Source organism: Corvus cornix, chromosome 9, assembly GCF_000738735.6.
Source record: "Corvus cornix cornix isolate S_Up_H32 chromosome 9, ASM73873v5, whole genome shotgun sequence".
In the NCBI taxonomy this organism is placed as follows: Eukaryota; Metazoa; Chordata; class Aves; order Passeriformes; family Corvidae; genus Corvus; species Corvus cornix.
In genome coordinates, this window is record NC_046339.1 from 15,311,104 (window position 1) to 15,328,892 (window position 17,789).

At 39.0% G+C, this 17,789-nt stretch overlaps 1 protein-coding gene across 6 annotated transcripts in view; it reads left to right on the forward strand.

Moving 5' to 3' along the window:
* The window catches only part of TRIP12 (thyroid hormone receptor interactor 12), a 79,750-nt gene that overhangs the window by 15,059 nt on the left and 46,902 nt on the right, over positions 1–17,789 (forward strand). For all 6 annotated transcript variants that reach the window (XM_039556962.1, XM_039556961.1, XM_039556963.1 and 3 more), the window contains exon 2: positions 12,293–12,439. In XM_039556962.1, the coding sequence (XP_039412896.1) occupies positions 12,342–12,439 (98 nt within the window). In that variant the 5' untranslated portion in view covers positions 12,293–12,341. The remainder of the gene's footprint in view (positions 1–12,292; positions 12,440–17,789) is intronic.

The following is a 17,789-nucleotide window of genomic DNA, read 5'->3' on the forward strand; positions in this document are numbered from 1 at the left end:
ACTTCCTTTTGTTCAGCTTTACAAAGAACTTTTTCTGTTTATACAGATATTTGGTAGACAGTTTGGTTCATGGTTTCATACAAGGTAAATGTCTTTAATTGTGCCTGTGTCAGTAATTTGGTATGTATATTGGAGCTTGCTCCTAATTACATCACTGTAAGATACAATGTAAATGTATAATTTTTTCTGTGGTTGAGAAAATATGTCTGTGGCACATAATTAATTCCAAGGGGCTGCTGGTTTGAGCACTGCCCAATTTAGAACACTTAGATGTGTTTTAATCCCGTTGTTTGTTGTTACAGTATTCTTGTGATAGCAAAAGATCCATATGCAGATCCAGTGCTGAGGAAGCCGGAAACTTAACCTGTTTTAATTGGATTTCTTCCTCAACAACTGCAATTAAACCATTTCCCAGATTGTGTCATGTGGTGTAGGAATCTTGCTATGCATTAGGTCTGTGACCTTTTTAGTGTAGCATTTGGATGAAGTCTCTGTTCAGGAGGACAGCATAACCTGCTTGAGCCAGTGTGGGAAAGGAAGCCTCAACAGCCATTAGCCTGAGTCAGTGCTAGATATCAGTGATTAGAAAAACAACAGGAAAACTCCTGAAAACCTCCTGATTTGTCCCAAACTTGTCTAAATTATATTTTGAAGATGCAAAAATCTGAGGGCCCATTTTAAGTGAGTAGTAAACAGATGAGTACCTTCTACCTGGCCTTGGAAACATAAGTTATTTCTTGGAATTTTTGTTTTTATCTTTGTAGTTTTTTTCTTTAAGACATGTGGGTATTACTGAACAGTTTTTTGTAGACTGGTTTAGAGCTGAAGCTGAATATTAACAAAATGACCCAGTCTCCTCCTTCTTTATCATGTTTTCATAATACCTTTAGACCTGTGGTCTTGAGTTCATCTGTGGCACACTTTTCTAATCCACATATACAAGTCAACTGGTTTTTGTTTCTTCTTCCAGCAGTAACTTCTGTAACATCTAGTCTCTGAATTCCTTCAGTCTAGTGGCTAATTGAAGTTCTTAGCTTTTGTTTTTTTGCTTTGTTTTTGCCTTTCCCTTTACAGTTTTCTAGGAGATTGCAGAGATCATCTTGTGTTAATTTAGACTTCGGGTGACCAAACCATGTTTTACTAGCCACTGAGCTCACTAGGTCTCTCAGTAATTTAAGACAGCTTGGCAAAAGTTGATTGAATTTGGCAGGTTTCATAAAACCTTCCATGCTGCAACTTGGGGCATGTATTGTCTAACAGGCTCTACAGGTAGGACATGGCTGTGTACCATATCAGTATTTGTCTTGTGCTGTTGCACTTGGTTTTGCTTAAGGGCTGTGGTGTGCCAGATGCAGGTGAATGGCCAACTGCAAATAAGGCACCATCTGGTCTATGGAATTAGAATAGGGAAGAGGCTCGGTGTTGGAGCAGTAGGTTTCTGTGTTCAGACTCAGTGTTGTAAGTAAATGGAGCTATGCAGCTCGAAGGCAGCTGGGCATTAAGCATTGGGCAGGGCAGATTTAGAGTGGGTGATGGTTTTGAGTAATTCTTGGTTCACTTGCATAAAAGTACTGAAATAAGCTACTAAATTGAAATTGGTACAAATCACTGAGCTGATTTTTTTTCTTTTTTTCACTGGTAATAAATGCCCCCTCCTAACTTTGCTACACCTGTTTTACTTGGTCTTAGCTGGACCACCTGTTTCTAGCTTGCCTTCTCTTCTGGCAGTGTCACTGATCTGCGCTTCGTGAATGATTCTGTGCTTTGATTCATGTTGTCTCACAGAAGGTAAAAGTTCCTTATTGAACTGAATAGAGTCTTCTCCTTCATTCTTGCCAGACAGTGTTTTTTGTTTGTGTGGGTTTTTTTTGGTTGGTTGGTTTTGGGTTTTTTTTGTTTATTATGATGTTAGTGAAAGTTTAAGCCACTGTACAGATAGTGACTTTTGGCTCCTACTTAACAAGGGTTTCTAGAGAAGCTGAAAATGAAGATCAGGTAAGATTTTACTTCTATTGCTTATTATGTTTTTTTTGTTAAAAGTCTGCAAGAAATGGAGTTCTCTCTGTGTACAAACAGCAAAGTTTTGGTCATAATTTGGCTGTTGGAAAATGTTCTTTTCTGTTGGAGAGAGTTGCTTTTGTTTAATTTTAAAAAACAAAAAAGCCATTATTTCCATTGTTATTAGCAGGTTGAAACTCCATTTTTATTAAGACCACATAGCAGAACTGCATCCTGAGGCTCTCGTAGTGTAGACTTTGCTTGGAGCAGGTTGTCAGTATGTAACAGTAGTTTTAAAGGTCCTGTAGAGGTGAAGTCAAGCTCTTGCTGTAGGACTGATTTGGCAGAAAAATTTTGCTCTGTGACACAAGTGTACGGAAGAAACGTTGAACCTATTTGTTCCTCACTTTTGTGTTCTTTCCCATTGCTGTGCTAAAAGGGAAAAAGATCTGTCAACAAAGATATGAAACGTGGTTCAGTATTTTGCAGCTAACATTTGCTATGTTTGTGTGTGCCTGTTCTCTGTGTGGTCTAAAAAATCTTTTGTGTTACTGACATGGCTTAAATACCTCTGGGCTGCTTCTTAAGCTGAGCTATCTCTGTCTGACTTGCAGCTATCCAGATCAGACTGTTCTTTTCCTTGATATAGATTGTTGACTCAAGAGTTTCTGGATTCTTATGCTTTTGATAATCTTCATATCTCTGTAGTAAAAAATTTAACTGCTGCAGAGTTGACTGAATTATGCAACAGAACTTTATGTTTAGGTGGTTAAAAAGACAAAATAATATAGAACACTGAATTCAGACTGAGAAACTACAGGTGTTGTAAACACAAAAGTATTTTCTTGAAGCTTTGAGTCCTGGCCCTCTGCCACAGTGAGAGCATTCCCTTCCTTTGTTAATGAATTCAAATCAAACCATACACTAGAGGAAAACTTACACTGAGCGAGTTTGGACATGTTTCAAACAGTGATAAGGAAAGGTATCAAATTTGGTTTATTTGGAGAAGAACAACTTTGATATTTGAATTTTTTTACAAGGGCAAATTCTTTGAATGAAGTAGTGAGTAAATGTTCTAGGAGATTATTTTTATTGTTAACTCTATTACTGATGCACTCAAAACCAAGAGGAATAGTTGCTATTGACAACGCTTTCAATACATAATGTAGAACTACAGAGAAGCAAGAGAAAAAAATTGAAATGCTTTTCATTTTTCCTAACTTCTCCTTTGGATGAAGATCAAAGATCTGACTGACATTTGTGTTGCTTTGTGAACCAAAGTGCAGTCCACAGAGTGATACAAATTGTAATATTTCAGTCCTTGATGAACATAAGAGAAGGAAAGCAGTGATGTGGCAGAACTGAAGAGGGATGCCCTCAAGAGACCATTATATTTGTTCCATGCAACTCCTTTAATTTTTCTCCTCAGACTGCAGTTTGTTTTTCCAGAGCTAAAAAAAGGACCATAGGAGTAAAGGTTTTTACTGTCTTAATGTTAGGTAGCCGCCTCAACCACCTTGCAAGAGTTCAGTTAAGATTTAGACCTGGTTTTAATTTCTTAGTGCACAAATAGGGTGATTTTTTTTCTTCAGTAATGAAATGAAGCTATGGATCCTGTGTACCATGAACTGGGAGGACCAGTTGTACAATCAGACCTGAGATACCTGAGCTTGCCCTTGTAGGCTCTACAGGCTTGAGTTCTTTTTGTTCCTTTAAGCTGTTCAGATGCATGGGAATGTTCTGCTGTCTAACCTCTGCGGGTGCTTAATTTTAAAATTTTTTTAGCTACTTTGTGGCCCTCCCTTCCATGTGTAGGTTTCTCTTGGTTCTTCAGCTGACAAGTAAGTTGTATTGTTGACTGCCAGTGGTACCTGAACTTCTCTGTAATTTTGAGTAGTGCCCCCTTTGCTATTTCAGTTTGACTTTTCCACAGCCCAGAAGGACTTATTGAGGTTTTGACTGTGGTATAAAAGCCAATCCATTGTTTTATTTCTAAAGTAATGATGGGTGTCAGTTTTCTGTAATCTTAATGGAACAAGTTTTTAAGTTTCTTCCGGGTCCCTGAAGAAGTCTTTAGTTTGCTTTTCCTGTACCAGATTCAGTGAAAGGTCTCTGCAGTCTCAGACTTAAATTCAATTGACCTGCTTGAAGCAGGGGAGACTGTTCAACCTCTGCAATTCAGTCATTGTCACAAAAGGGTTCTTATCAACACTGGAGCATGTGATACATGTATTTAGATTTTTCCTTAAACAATACTTGACCTCTCATATCTGCCAGTCCTCTCACTAAACAAAAGTCAGTAGGTAAGTGTGCTGCTTTGCTTGCTTGGGGTCATGGCATGGATGACCTTTTGAATCACACAGTCCTGACAACCTGGGTGTTCCTCTAGCAAGTGGTGCTGTGCATCTTTTCAGAGGTGTTTTCAGTGTTCTTATCGCCTGTGGGAACTTGTAAATCTTCTAGTTGCAGATAATGAGTATTTGAACTGCCAGGTACCAGTATGAGATCACGAAGATTTTTTTTTTTGCTCTTCTCTCTTCCTCTTTCGTGCCCATTTGTCTCTGTCATTAGACATGTATACATAAATGCAGTCCAGAGACTTATCTGGTGGGTACATCCTTTCAGGCTCTTAGTCACTCACTTTGCTGTTCTGTGAGGGTGGCCTTCAGCACTGCCACTCTTTTGGCTAAAAGGATAGGCAAGGACTGAGCTCTTGAAAGCCTGGGAAAGGGAAAGCTGACTTCCTAACGCAGCAAGGCCCAAAGTTTGCCATAATTTTCTGATGGCTGTTTGTTGTCAAGTCAGTGGAAGAGGGAATAACTCCTGCTCCTTGACTGATTTATTTTATTATTTTTCTGTATGTTGAAATCATTCAGTGATTCCAGAGAAGCTGAGTTAAAAATAACTCTTCCACTGTAAATGAATCTAGGAAAAATATTTTACTGAAGTTTTTCTCCTCTTTGTTGGCAGTTTGGAAAAACATTTTCTGGCTAACAGCTTATATGTATTGTCTAAAGTTACTCAGTGTAAAAATGGGCATATGAGGTGGTCCTAAATCTATAATCTTCAGAGACTGGACTCCTTTGAAGTTTGTAGCTTATATGCCTGTTTGTCTTATTTTCTCTTCTTAGTCCAGGTTACTGGATTGTGCTTTTGAGGAACTGAAAGGGGGGGAGGGAGGGCTTTCTGAGCTCTGTGATTGCAATGAGGAGCTGGGCCATAGTTAGCTCTTCTCTCAGAGCAGTTGTCTTTGGAAGGGATGGGGTTTGTGTCCTTGGGTATGTGTACATCTTACGCAGATCTGAGAACTCAGGTTACTTGAACTAACATCTATTGCATGACTTTTTAAAGTTTCTGATATTCTTGTTAGTGTCTTCTTTGCATGCTTTTATATATGGTGATGCTTTGATACCCCACTATGTGATTTTGTTTCCCTTTCCCCTTTGTTCAGGGTAGCTCTTGTGATTCACCTCTTGCTCAGGGCTCTGTGTTTTGTCATCATGGTTGGCAACTGTCACTTCTCAGAATGAGAACTGTCTAATGTAATTTGAGGTCCTACTTTCAGCAGGTTGGTTGGACCATATAATCTCAAGAGATTCTTTCCAGTCAAGGCTTTTTAAAATAATTCTGACTTAACTCTTGTACTTCAGTTAAACTCTGCATCAAGAAAGCCTCTGGTCTGAAGTTTCCCTCTGAATGCTGTTAAACTCTGCTTGTCTTCCCATCGATACCTTATTAATGTCTTCCAAAAGAAGTGGCAAAAGTGATGCAGCTATATAAATCTGTAGAAATTTTGTGCCAGTTGTAGAAATCTGTTTGCTTACAGCTGTACATGCTTGTTTACAGAAGAAACTTCCTTGAGACCTGCTTGTCTGTCTTTGTAGCAATGAAGTAATGTTATGTCATTAGAATCTTGTTTGTCCTGGAGATTTTTATATATGTACTGAATTTGCTCTAGTTAGGGTGTCTGTGCATGCAGTTCTGTGTGTGTAGTTCTCTAGTTCTTCTCTAGCTTTGGAGAAAGAAAATACAAAAAGAATACAGTCCAGCCTAATACGTGATTCAATATAATTTTGTGTGGTTTCTGTATCAGAGGAAGTTGTTCTGATTAATGTCACCATGTGAGTTTTACATTAGATGCAGTGCATCAAGGAAGCCTTAATGTACTCTGGCATCTTTGAATCCCGCAGACAACTTATGGCTATTCATGGAGAGAAGGTAGAAATGGAAGCGGATAAGGAAATTAAATGTTAGCTTGGTCTTCCTATGTTGAAAGAAGAAAAGTTTGTTATTTTCTTAAGGCTCAATGGTTTCATGCAGCTGAATAACGTAAGATTTGCATGAATACAGATTAAATGCATACACCTTACTGTGCCTTACAGCACCTTGCAGCTCATGGGAAAATATATTTTTCCCTTGTTTGTGTAAAGAAATTTACTGTCAGGAAGAAGGGAGGGGTGATGAGAATTTAGGACATTGCAGAAAATGTTTCTAGGAAGTTTTCAGTATGGTATTGTATCCACTCCCTAAAATTCTTCCATGAGCTACTTCGACAACCAGAAGGGACAAGAGACTGCTAAACTGAAAACACAAACTTCTGCCTGTGTGGAGCTTTAAAATCTGTGTGAACGTGAGGACCTTAGTGGGAAAAGAACAAGGATGACTGAATAACTGTTGAATTTGGAGAGTGTAGGGAGGGAGAATATTGTGTCAAAATCAGCTGCAGAAGATGGAGTTTAAAACAATTCCCTGGACTAAAAAGTCATTTTAATTGAAGTCAGCTGTTGAAGTAGAATTAGTAATTGAGTACTTGCAAGTGCTTACTTGTCAGGCAAGTAAATAGGTGTGTATGTCTGCAGGTAAATGAGGAGAACCTTGTGAACAGTGGGCAAAAATGCTGCAGCTGACATCAGTTGAAAATGATGTAAGTCTGAAACAATTCAGCAGTTACTAAACCGTAGGCAGTAATTTCTTAAGTGTAGTCACAATTGAAGTCTGAACTCTTAAATATGTTGTATGCTTATATATTTAGTGTGTTGTTTCTGTCTTAAGTGACTAGATTTATCACAGAAACAGCTGATCAATTAAATTAATGTTGTCTACATTGAAGTAAGTGAATACAAATCTGAAGTCTTAGGCTTAATATTTTCTGATACGTACGCTGAACTCTGGGTTCTGGCTGGCAAGATGTGCAACATGCTGGAAGAAAATGTTCTGAACTTGCAAGGCATATAAACATCCTCCTGTCTTTTTGTTCTCTCCCCCCTACGCCCCCCCCCCCCCTTTGCCTAATAATGACTTCAGGGCAGTAAGTCTGTGCAATTTTGAGGAGCTGGATTACTGCAGCATCATTAAATAAAGCACGGATTTTTTTGGGCTAAAGTACGAGAGAGGAAGGATGCTGACCAGTGTACTTAGCTCAACTCCAAGCAGATAATAGGTATTATAGGGGAGCATTATAGGCAGAGGTGCTAGGCATATCTCAAAATACTCATGAGAGTGCAAGAGTCTGAAAAAATTCTTGCATTACCAAGATTCTTGCAAAGAACTTAAAAAACCCCCAAAACAAAAAACAAAACCACCACCCAAAACAAATCCAAACCAAACAAACACCCCAAACAAACAAGTTTTAGAGCTCATGCAAGTAGATTAAGAAAGCCCTTGTGGAAGAGTTCAGTTCATTTTTTAGTTATTGTTACTGGTTTGCCTTGTTACCCTATTTGCAGCCCTAGAGCATGCCGGAGTCCTTCAGTTTACTCATTGTCTTTTTCTCACTGTAGGCTATGTCAGGGTTGCTACATTACACTTCTTAGTATCCTTCAGAGTGATTTGGATGCTAAGTAAAGGCTGGTACGGGCTTTTTGTGTCGTTCTCTGTTTTCCCAGTTTGCTTCAAAAACATGGAAGCATGTTAGTCATTTCCTGTTGGCTTTTGCACAAGAAGGTTGAAGGCTTCACTGCAAGTTAACAGGTGGTTTTTGTCTTGTGTTCCTGTAGAACCTTTCCAAGCAATACGTTGACTATACATTAGCTATAGTGTTTGCAATGGGTATGTTAGGTCTACAGAAATTAATTCTAGTTGCTTTCTTGTACAATAATGAAGATTACTCTAAATAGTGATCAAATAGTGTTTGCTAAAACTCAAGAATACTATGCAGCACAATAAGCACTAGATACCAGTGTTGTTACATGGCTTCAGAAGATATGTCATGGGTTTATTGGAAATGCTGGCTTTTGAAATTGATCCTCATTCTAAGGAGTCTGCTTATGATGAGAGCCCTCTGCAGCCCATGCTTTGGCATCATCATAGCTAGGAATATGGAGTTATGAAACATCAACTAAAAAGGCTTGCGTGCAGATAACTTTGTTAGAAGGGGATCTGAGCTTAAAAATTCTTAAATAGCATTGTCTATTGCGGAAGCATGGAGGTCTGATGGATGGGTGTAGCTTTTTGTTATTGTGGGTATTAGGAAGAATCAGTGTAGTTGAGGAAATTGTCTTAAAATCTGGTAGGACTGCACTGGCACATTCAGCTGATCTCTGCTGAGTTGCACATTTCCTTTGAATGTAGTTGTCTGACAATGGGAAAGAAGAAGCCAAGTGCTTGGAGTGAGACTCAGAGGGACAAGTCTGAATGAGAACAGTTCTGATTTAGGAACCTCTGGGCTCTTCTCTTGTTTCAGGATGTGGAAGGCACAGTTGTGAAAATATCTCTTCATTACTGGACTAACTGGGCTTATGGTATTGTGCGGCTTGCAGTGAGACTTAATGTTTCGATGCCAAAGGTCACAGCTGAATCATGAAGCTGCATTATATTTAAAAGCAAACTGGGAGTCATATGGCAACAAGTACACAGTAAGAAATGCAGTTAAGTCGAGAGGTTTCAATATAGAAGATAACTCTGGGCATCATCTTGACTTGGCAGATGCCTTACAGGATAAAACAGTTGTCATTTCATTCTTATACGCAGCTGAAAATACCGTGTGTATGACAACACATTGTGCTACATCACTTCTAAACACAGACTACTTCAAGTATCTGGCTAACCCTGTGTCATGGTTTAATCCCAGCCAGCAACTGAGCACCAGGCAGCTGCTTGCTCACTCCCCCACCAGTGGGATTGGAAAGAGAATTGGAAGGGTGGAAACTGGAAAACTTGTGGGTTGAGATAAAGACAATCTAATAGCAGAAGCTGTGCATATAAGCAAAGCAAGACAAAGAATTAACTTCTTCCCACGAGCAGGCAGGTGTTCAGCCATCTCCAGGAGAGCAGGACCCATCATGGTAACAGTGACTTGGGAAGACAAGCACCATCACTCCAAATGTTCTCCCCTTCCTCCTGCTGCCTCCTGCTTTATATACTGAGCATGAAGTCATGTGGTCTGGAATATCTCTTTGGTCATTTTGGGTCACCTTTCCTGGCTAGGTCTCCTCCCAACCTCCCATGTACCTCAAGCCTCCTCACCAGCATGACTGACAGTACAAAATGCAGAAAAGGCCTTGGCTCTGTGTAAGCACTTTTCACCAATAACAAAAACATCTGTATTATCAACACTGTGCTCTCTTATCAATGCTGTGTTCAAGAGAAATCCAAAACACAGCCCTGTACCAGCCACTGTGAGTAAATTCAAGTCAATCACAGACAAAACCAGCACACCCAGATAGATCAGTATTAAACGAAAGTTTCCCTAGGGAGGGCCAGGATTGCCTGTGTGATGTTTTCTTTAGCTGACTCTTGTGGTGGTGTGTGGAGAAGCCCATTTTCTGACCCGAGGTGGGAAAGTACATGGCTAACCTAGCAGAGGTCCAAGTGAGCACTGCTCCTTGCAGAATGAAACCTGCTGGAATGCACATTTTAACTGGTACAAGATGAGACAGTAGTTCTGTGGCAATGATTTTGTAGTATGACTGAACGTTTGACATTATTACAGTTTCAATGCCAGCTGACCTTTGTGCAGAAGGGGACACTACTCCCTCCTTTTAGAAAATGCACAAAATGCTCCTCATTTCTAAGAGTAGGAGGTGTTTTTGGTTTTTTTTTTTTTCATTTGGTGTTTGAATACAAGGAAATAAAAAGAGAATGTGCAACAACATTTGACAGTGCCTGTGATTGACTTCAGCTGGACCCCCTGGGTAGTGCTGGGCCCTTGGTCAGCTTTTAGCCTGGATAATGCTCGGCTTTCTTGCACTGCTAGCCTGAAGAGAGTGCTTCAAGTTGGCGATCTCCTCAGCTTGACTGATCTGGCTGCATCAGCAAGCTGCCATGATTTCCAGCAGTTGCAAGCTTTTTCTGTTTCATTGTAAATCTCTTTGTGCTCTAAAGTATAAGAAGTTGTAGATTGATGGTGTTACATGTTACCGAAAAGCTTTAAAAGTTTCTGTTGGAATATTGGCTGTGATTAAGGGGTTAGAATAAGAGGAAACAATTGTGAAGAGGGAAAGTTCACCTTTTTAGTAGTAGTAGTGTTTATAGCTTTCTCAACTTAGTCATCAGGACTTCTAGCTAAGAGGTTCATCAAACAACTATATGTTGTAGGATTGTGTATTTTGTGCTTTACTTACATTCTTTCAAGTTCCTAAGCCAAAGGTAAAAAAAAAAAACCCAACCAAACCAATGAAGGTAAAAGTGATTTGTTTATTAATTCTAGTTTCTGTTTTTGCTGTTTGCTGCTGTGTTGGTCCTCATAGTACAAAGAACATGAAAAACTTCCAAAAGATGCTTTTGACTCTGTGATGTTTGGATTAGGATGGAGAGCAATTCTACTGCCTAACTTGTATTTGTATTCAATTCCTGGAAATATTTAAAGTATTGCTGGCATGCTAAGTGTGACCTTTCAGTATTAGGTTGTATTATTACAGTATAACAAGACTGAATCTGAGCTAGCAGAATCCTGGTAAATAATTTCTTGCACTGTGCAAGTGTCTTGATGATATACATGTTCCTTTTAGCATCATATGTGGGGTAATGGTTTGCATAATACCAGTTTATATGCCTGGTTTCTTAGGGCTTGCAGTAAAACTGTGTCATTTAGGATTCTTTTTTGCCCTCCCTTCTCCTCCTGTCCCCTTTGTTCACTTCTATAGGCCCTTTTCAGAAGAATAGACAATTATGTTCAGCTATTCACTGTCTTCACTGACAATGCCAGATCTTGAGAGTTATTTCATTGGAGACATTTGAATTTGAATCTGAAGCTGCAGCATTTTAAACTTTTCCATGACAGACTTCTTGCTTACTGTGCCCTAGATATAATAGGTACCAAATCAGCATATAGAGTGCTGAGTTCTTAAACTTGAGTTACTTTTCTTTTTACAGCTTCCTTTTTCTCTCCTGCAAATACCTTTTTTTTACCAGATTCCACAAAATTAGAAACAGTAAAACTGTATTTGCTGATTGTGGTCCTGTTGCTATGCTCTACATGGAAATTCCAATTTAGCACAGGATACAGAAGTCACCTCTCTTCATTGAGGAATTAAGTGAGGCTTGTTCTTGAAATATGTCTGTTCCTGAGGACTGTGGCTGGGGGCTATGGTAGTCTTCTGTAAATAACTACCAAAATAATATCTGTAGACCTCTAGCAGTCACAAAGCAGTTCCACAAGTTGTAATACAAAGCCATCATAGATTATTTTTTAAAAATAGTGTGCACTCATTAGTCCCTCTGTCTCAAATACTTTTTAATTTAGCTCTCATGAGCAAAACTTCCTGATTATAAAGCTAGATCTTTTTTCCTGAATGACTATATATCTTGCCTTATGCAAATGAAAGTTGCATAAATCAGACTAGAGAAAGAAGCTGTTTGGAAAGCACTGTAGTTATGTTATGAATACTGCTGCTTATTCCTGAAATGGGCTTTGTAATCTCCTACAATGAAAGTTAAAATACTTGAATACTGTTGCTGTCTATCAAGCACTGAATTTTTCCTTAATGTTGATAAACACAGATTCTCCTAAAGTGCCTTTGTCCTGTCTCCTTATGATTAGAGAAGCCTGCTAGAAAAAAAAAGGTGTCATCACAAAATCACAGAGGAGTTTGTAGTTTGGGTTGGAAGGGACCTTTAAAGGTCATTTAGTCCAGTAGATCATCTATATGCTGTATATACCAAAGTCTGGTTGCTCTGTATTAAGGTTCTAAATCTTCTTGAGAAGAACCTTGTCCATGAGTCTTTTAACTAAAAGTTGTTTAAAAGTTTGTCTTCAGTTTTTGCTTAAACAGTAGCATTTTACATTTACCTCTGAGGGCGTGGCAGTGAGTCTTCATGCCACATGTCTTACGGCTCTTCCTCTCTTGTCTTTCAGTGAATGGTAGTGTCTAGAAAGGGTATGTCCCTTCAGGAGAGAGGTGCCAATGTCCAACCGGCCTAATAACAATCCAGGGGGGTCACTGCGACGTTCACAGAGGAACACTGCCGGGGCCCAGCCACAAGACGACGCAGTAGGAGGAAGGTATGATTGCTACCTATGGGTGTGTTCAAATGTTTAACGGTGAAATTGATGTGATTTAGAGAATGAAGTTTTCCACCCTTCAATCCAAGCATTGAAATTTGCATAAAGTCTTTTCACCCCTGAAATGCTACCTGTACTGTTTTTGTGTGAGATAAACTCATGGATAATTCACTGCCATATATTTTCAGCTAGAATAGCAGTAGTAAAGCTATAGGGGAGAAAAAGCTGTTTTCCCTAAATCACAGGTAGTACAAATTCTTTCCCTTTCTCTCTTCCGCTGATATTAAAAATATGGTAGGGGGATGACAGGGAGAGTTTGTTACTGGGAATCTGGGAAAATCTGTGTTCCTCTTCTAGAAGAGTGAATAACTGGTACTCCGTTACCTTTGCACTGCATGTAAATCCTGTGCAGCTGTTGAATAATTAAAGAAAAAAAAGGTTTGCCATCATTTAATATGCCTGATGTAGTGAGCAAGTGGACCGGATTGTATTTAAGTGGTTGCCTCTGCAGTGCAGAACAAAGAAGATTCTTAAAACTCTCCTATGCATGACTGTATTATTACTGCCATGAGTGAAGCTTGTATGGATATGTGTTTCTTTAACTTTGTTAAAAGATCAGTCTAATGAAGAAAGGTTGTAGTATGATGGTAGGCAAATCTGTCTATATTCTACTCCCTCAGATATGTTACTGGTGCAGTTGTTGAATATGTGTACCTTGGGCTTGATTTTTTTTCTTTTTTTTTTGGGGGGGGGCGATGAGTATTAAAATATTGCACATCAATGGCACAAAAGTTTTTTACTAGGAAGGAATTGGGCTATACATTTTAATGTGGTGTATTTCTTACTAGTATAAGCCTAACTGAGAACAAGCTGAACAACTATTGAATGGGTGAAGAAGGCCAACTTCTAAGGAACTTCAGGGAGAATAATGCAGCTTCACGTTCTCTAAACTAGTCTACTGTACAAGGGGAAGAGCAGATGATAAACACAAGGCTTCTCCCTTGGAGTGATGTGGCATTACTAGGGGAAGTTGCTGCCTTATGTAGCTGATTATTTTGTAAGCTAGAATTGGTTTTGGAGAATGTCTTTTAACAGAGGCATAGTGAGCCCTTCATTCCCTTCTGCCCATTCTGTGTTGTCTCTGCATCTCGGTGGATGTTTAAGTTAGATATTTTCCTACCAGCTCTTTCCTTTCACACTAAACTTCACCTGGGGCGAATAAACCTCTCCCTAGAATAAAGAATTGGAGGTGAGTTATTTGGAGATGAGATGGGGAATTCTTCTTCAGATATCTACTGTTAGTTCAGGTTTTACAGCAGAATGCCAGGGAGAAGCTCCCCAGCGAGTCAGACAAACTGAAGAATTTTAAGGGTAGCACTGTTTTCTTTTAAGAAAGTCACTCATCCATTGTTTTGGTGCATTGTGATCTGTTATGCTGTCATACAATGATTGGAATTCACTTGTCTTAAATGACTGGACCTCTTCCACTCCTCACCAAATTTTTACCAGACTTCCATGAACAGGAGTGTATTGCACTCTTAAACTGTGTTAGACCTTTATCAGAACCAGAGCTCCTTGCTTAAGTAAAGAGGGTGAAAGAAGCTTGAAGTCCTCTTTGAATCTGGGTCTTTTTTAGAACAGGACCTCCCCTGCCTTTGCATCTCTGAACGAGCATTTTGAGCTGGCATAGCCTATAAAGAGGCCTGGTTAAAGCGTGCTGGTTAATACAAAATTTAAAATTAATTAATCTTCTTTTAGCATCATCAGCATCTCCTTTTTAATAAGGTGCTGGGCAGAAATGGCTATTTTACAAGGACCAATGTAAGATAGATCTGTGAGGTCCTTGTAAAATTTGTAGATGACATGGAAAGAGACAGGCTCTCAGATGACTGTTTCTAGCTAGTGCATGTCTTTGGACACAAACCTCACAGGACTGACCCTTCCATGTATCTAGCACGCAGTGGGATAGTATGTTTCGGTTCTGCTGCTGAGCATTATAGAGGAGGGTCTAGCCTTCACAGCTTGAGTTTTCTTTTTATGCCTTGGTGTAGTCCAGTGATAAACACTGCTTTGGCTGCTATAGTTAAAAAAAACTCAAACCCCAAACAAACACTGAGCAAAAAACAATGCACCTTTTCTTACATTAATGGGTTTTTTGGGATGACTGAGACAATTTATTTTCACTCTTTCTTGAATTTGTCATCAGTAAAAAGTGAAACTCTTCAGTTTCAGCTGTGAAATCACTTAGAATAAACAAACTGTGGAAAGACTAGTTTCAATAATATGCTAATATTGTGCAAGTAACTGCGAACTTGAGATATATCTATGTTAGTATTTTAGTTGGAGCTGGGAATATTCTTTTGAAGCCAATCAGTCATCCTCACCTGCTGTGTTTTGGCTAATGTGGAATGGTCTTGGAGCACTTGAACTGGAATCTTTTTGGATGAAACTGAATTGAAAGTTGTGATCTATGAGAGCAGTGTGTGTATGCTGGTCGCTTGTGGTTGTAATCTGGGATGCTTTGAAGTAGAAATCATTGAAATGCAGAGATGGTGGACACTGATCCTTAATGGCAACTGTCTTGCTTTACAGATTTTCTTCTGTTGATCCATACTACTTACTGATGTTGTACAGACAGTGTGAGATTTTATTCAGCCACTTTATTAGATCCACTTCTTTCTTACCCCCCCCCATAAACAACAAACCAATATACAAAGATGAAAAACTCCCAACTCCCCCCTTCCTAATAAAAAAAAAAAAGAGGGAATTAGACAGTAATGTGACTCTGTAGAGGGTTGTTGCTTCATGCCTAAAATTAGCCACAAAGTTTGTAAGCAGACTTAAGGGCCACACCTTCTGAAGTTGGAGGTTATTTCACTTTGGTCATAGATATGCAATCATAACCCTTCGAGCAAGGGCAGGTTTCGATACTGTCTGAACTTGTGTACTTGATTGCATTTCTGCTTTGTATAAATAGCTTTCTCAATGCTGGAAATGCAGCAGCTTTTTTCTTAAAGCTTTCTTGTAGCTGAGGTGCATGCATTTTCAAAATACAAATTAAGTGACGAGAGCTTGAAGAGTTTATGCTGTTTGTCACTCATAATTTCAGACTTGAATGTGAAGGCCAATAATCCAAGGTAAGCGTGTTTTATGGCCAGATGGCCTTGTAATAGCCTTAGAGTTACCTCGATCTCTTTTATGGTCTGACTGGAGTGAATGCAAGAGACCTTAGTTGATAAAAGTGTTAAGAAAGGGAGTCCGGAGAATGATAGTGCTGCCAAGCTGAAGTACTAATCTGTGTCTTTCTATAATCTTTGATACTTTTACAGCTTAAAGGTCTTTTGTTAAAACTTTGCCAGTTTAATTTGCTGAGCTGCTACAGTTCACTGTCATGAAGACCTTGGAAATTCCAAACTTCTCTTGGGTCTATTCTAAATGCAGAATCTCCCTCCTGTTACATCGAGTATTGACAGACTGGCTTAACCTGGAAGCAACAATGCAAGCCCGTCTTCCTGTAGACTGGGCTTGTTTGATGTCCCCATAACATCAGTACTTGAGTCACAATGAGCAGGGGATGCCTGTAATGGTTTTCTGCTGGAGTTTTACCAGCAATTTCACACTCAGCATAGTAACTTGGTAGGAGCTTTGAGTTTGATTTTGAGGTGCATCTGTTTAAAAATACAAACAATGATACCAGGCTCAAAGAAGTATAGACAGACAGATGCTGTATATATCCAGTTTGCGCTGTAACAGTGATGTGTGCTTTCCTCTAAAAGAGGAAAGGAGTCTGTATTTGAAAAGGGATATATAAACCAGTGAACTGGTGGTGTTGTGTCATTCCTTCCCCCCATGTATGCATGTAAACAAATTGGCCTTGGTGAAGTTGAACTAATGTGATTCTTCACTTTGTTGTCAGTAGTGATGTTGCAATAACTTTGTGCTTTGGATGAACTTCAGCTCTTGTGGGTACTGTAGTTTTTACTGGTTTTACTACCATTTTGAAAAGTGTTTAGTGTTTACTTCCTAATTTAGAATTACTGTGACGATGGCACCTTTATAATTGTGCAGCATGAGCCCTGTCTGAAGTGTCTCTTGGAGTGCTCTCCTCTGAAGGATGACTCCTTGCAGGTTTGTAAGGAAGCAATAATGATGCTAAAGTTTCCCTTTGCAGCAGTAAACCAAAGCAGATGCGTTAATGAAGCTTTCTTTTCATAGGGGGAGGAGGAGGGGGTGCAAGGTACTTACTGTCATTTTCTCAACTGTATATTGATGTTGTTACCATGTGTGTTGAAGAATTGTGCCCTCCTGGCTTAGTTCCCAGTCATGCCATAGGATTTACTTTGAATGGGAGCAATTTGGAAGTGGTATTGTGAGGCACACAATAAGATCTTTCCTGGACATGGAGCAGTTGATTGTTCCTTTCAGTTGTGAGCAATGTTTCACTATGTTGGTATAGAGTAATGGAAGTGGTCCCATGTACTAGAACTTTTTTACGAGTGCTGCAAAAAATTCTTTTTTTTTTTTTTTAATAAGTGGCATTAAATTACAGCGGTGCTTATCTTTTAGCATATTAGTCTTATGGAATCTTCAGGAGTATCAGTATTTAAGCAGGATATCACTTTGACATAAGTGACTGCTATGCAGTTGAGTTATATATGGAAGTAGGATACTTTATAAGCAAATTTTAGTGTTTTGGAATAAAATATGTACACGTTCGTGTGTATTTGGAATTGAAGGCTAAATGATAAATGAGATTGTTGTTGACTGCTTGTAGGATTTTGGTATAAGCAGAAAGAGTGCTTTTGTCAGTTATACTGCTTTTGTTCTAAACAGGATTTGGTTTTGGACCAGTCTTGGTGATATGTTAACTGGTAAGAACTTACCTAAGACCTGTAAAAAACTAAATATGATGATTGAGTTGGTGGGGAAGACAAGTGGAGTATTTCTGAGGAGAGAAAGTAGGTGTTTTTCCACAGCATTTTTTCATCTGTGCTATTGCTTTTTTCTTAATCTCATTTTTGACAGAAGTAAAAGGATGGTTTTTGCAGACTTTGTTTGGAAGCATTTAATAGCTCTCACTCTCAGCTGCTGAGGAACATGACTTAGATTAAACACTTTGTTTATTAACTAACTTCAAAAGGTATGTTGTGTTGGTTTTTTTTTTTTTTTTTTTTTGAATATGCTCGGAGTAACTCTCTGAGAGAACAGGTTCTAGTTGGTTCTTTATTATAGTTTTGCTCAGGGCTGGCATTTTCCACCATACTGTTTATATAACAGAGCAAGGTAAATGGTGGTTAGCTTGTCAACTTCTGTATGTGTGTTACTCTAAACTTTGTTTGCCTGTGAATTA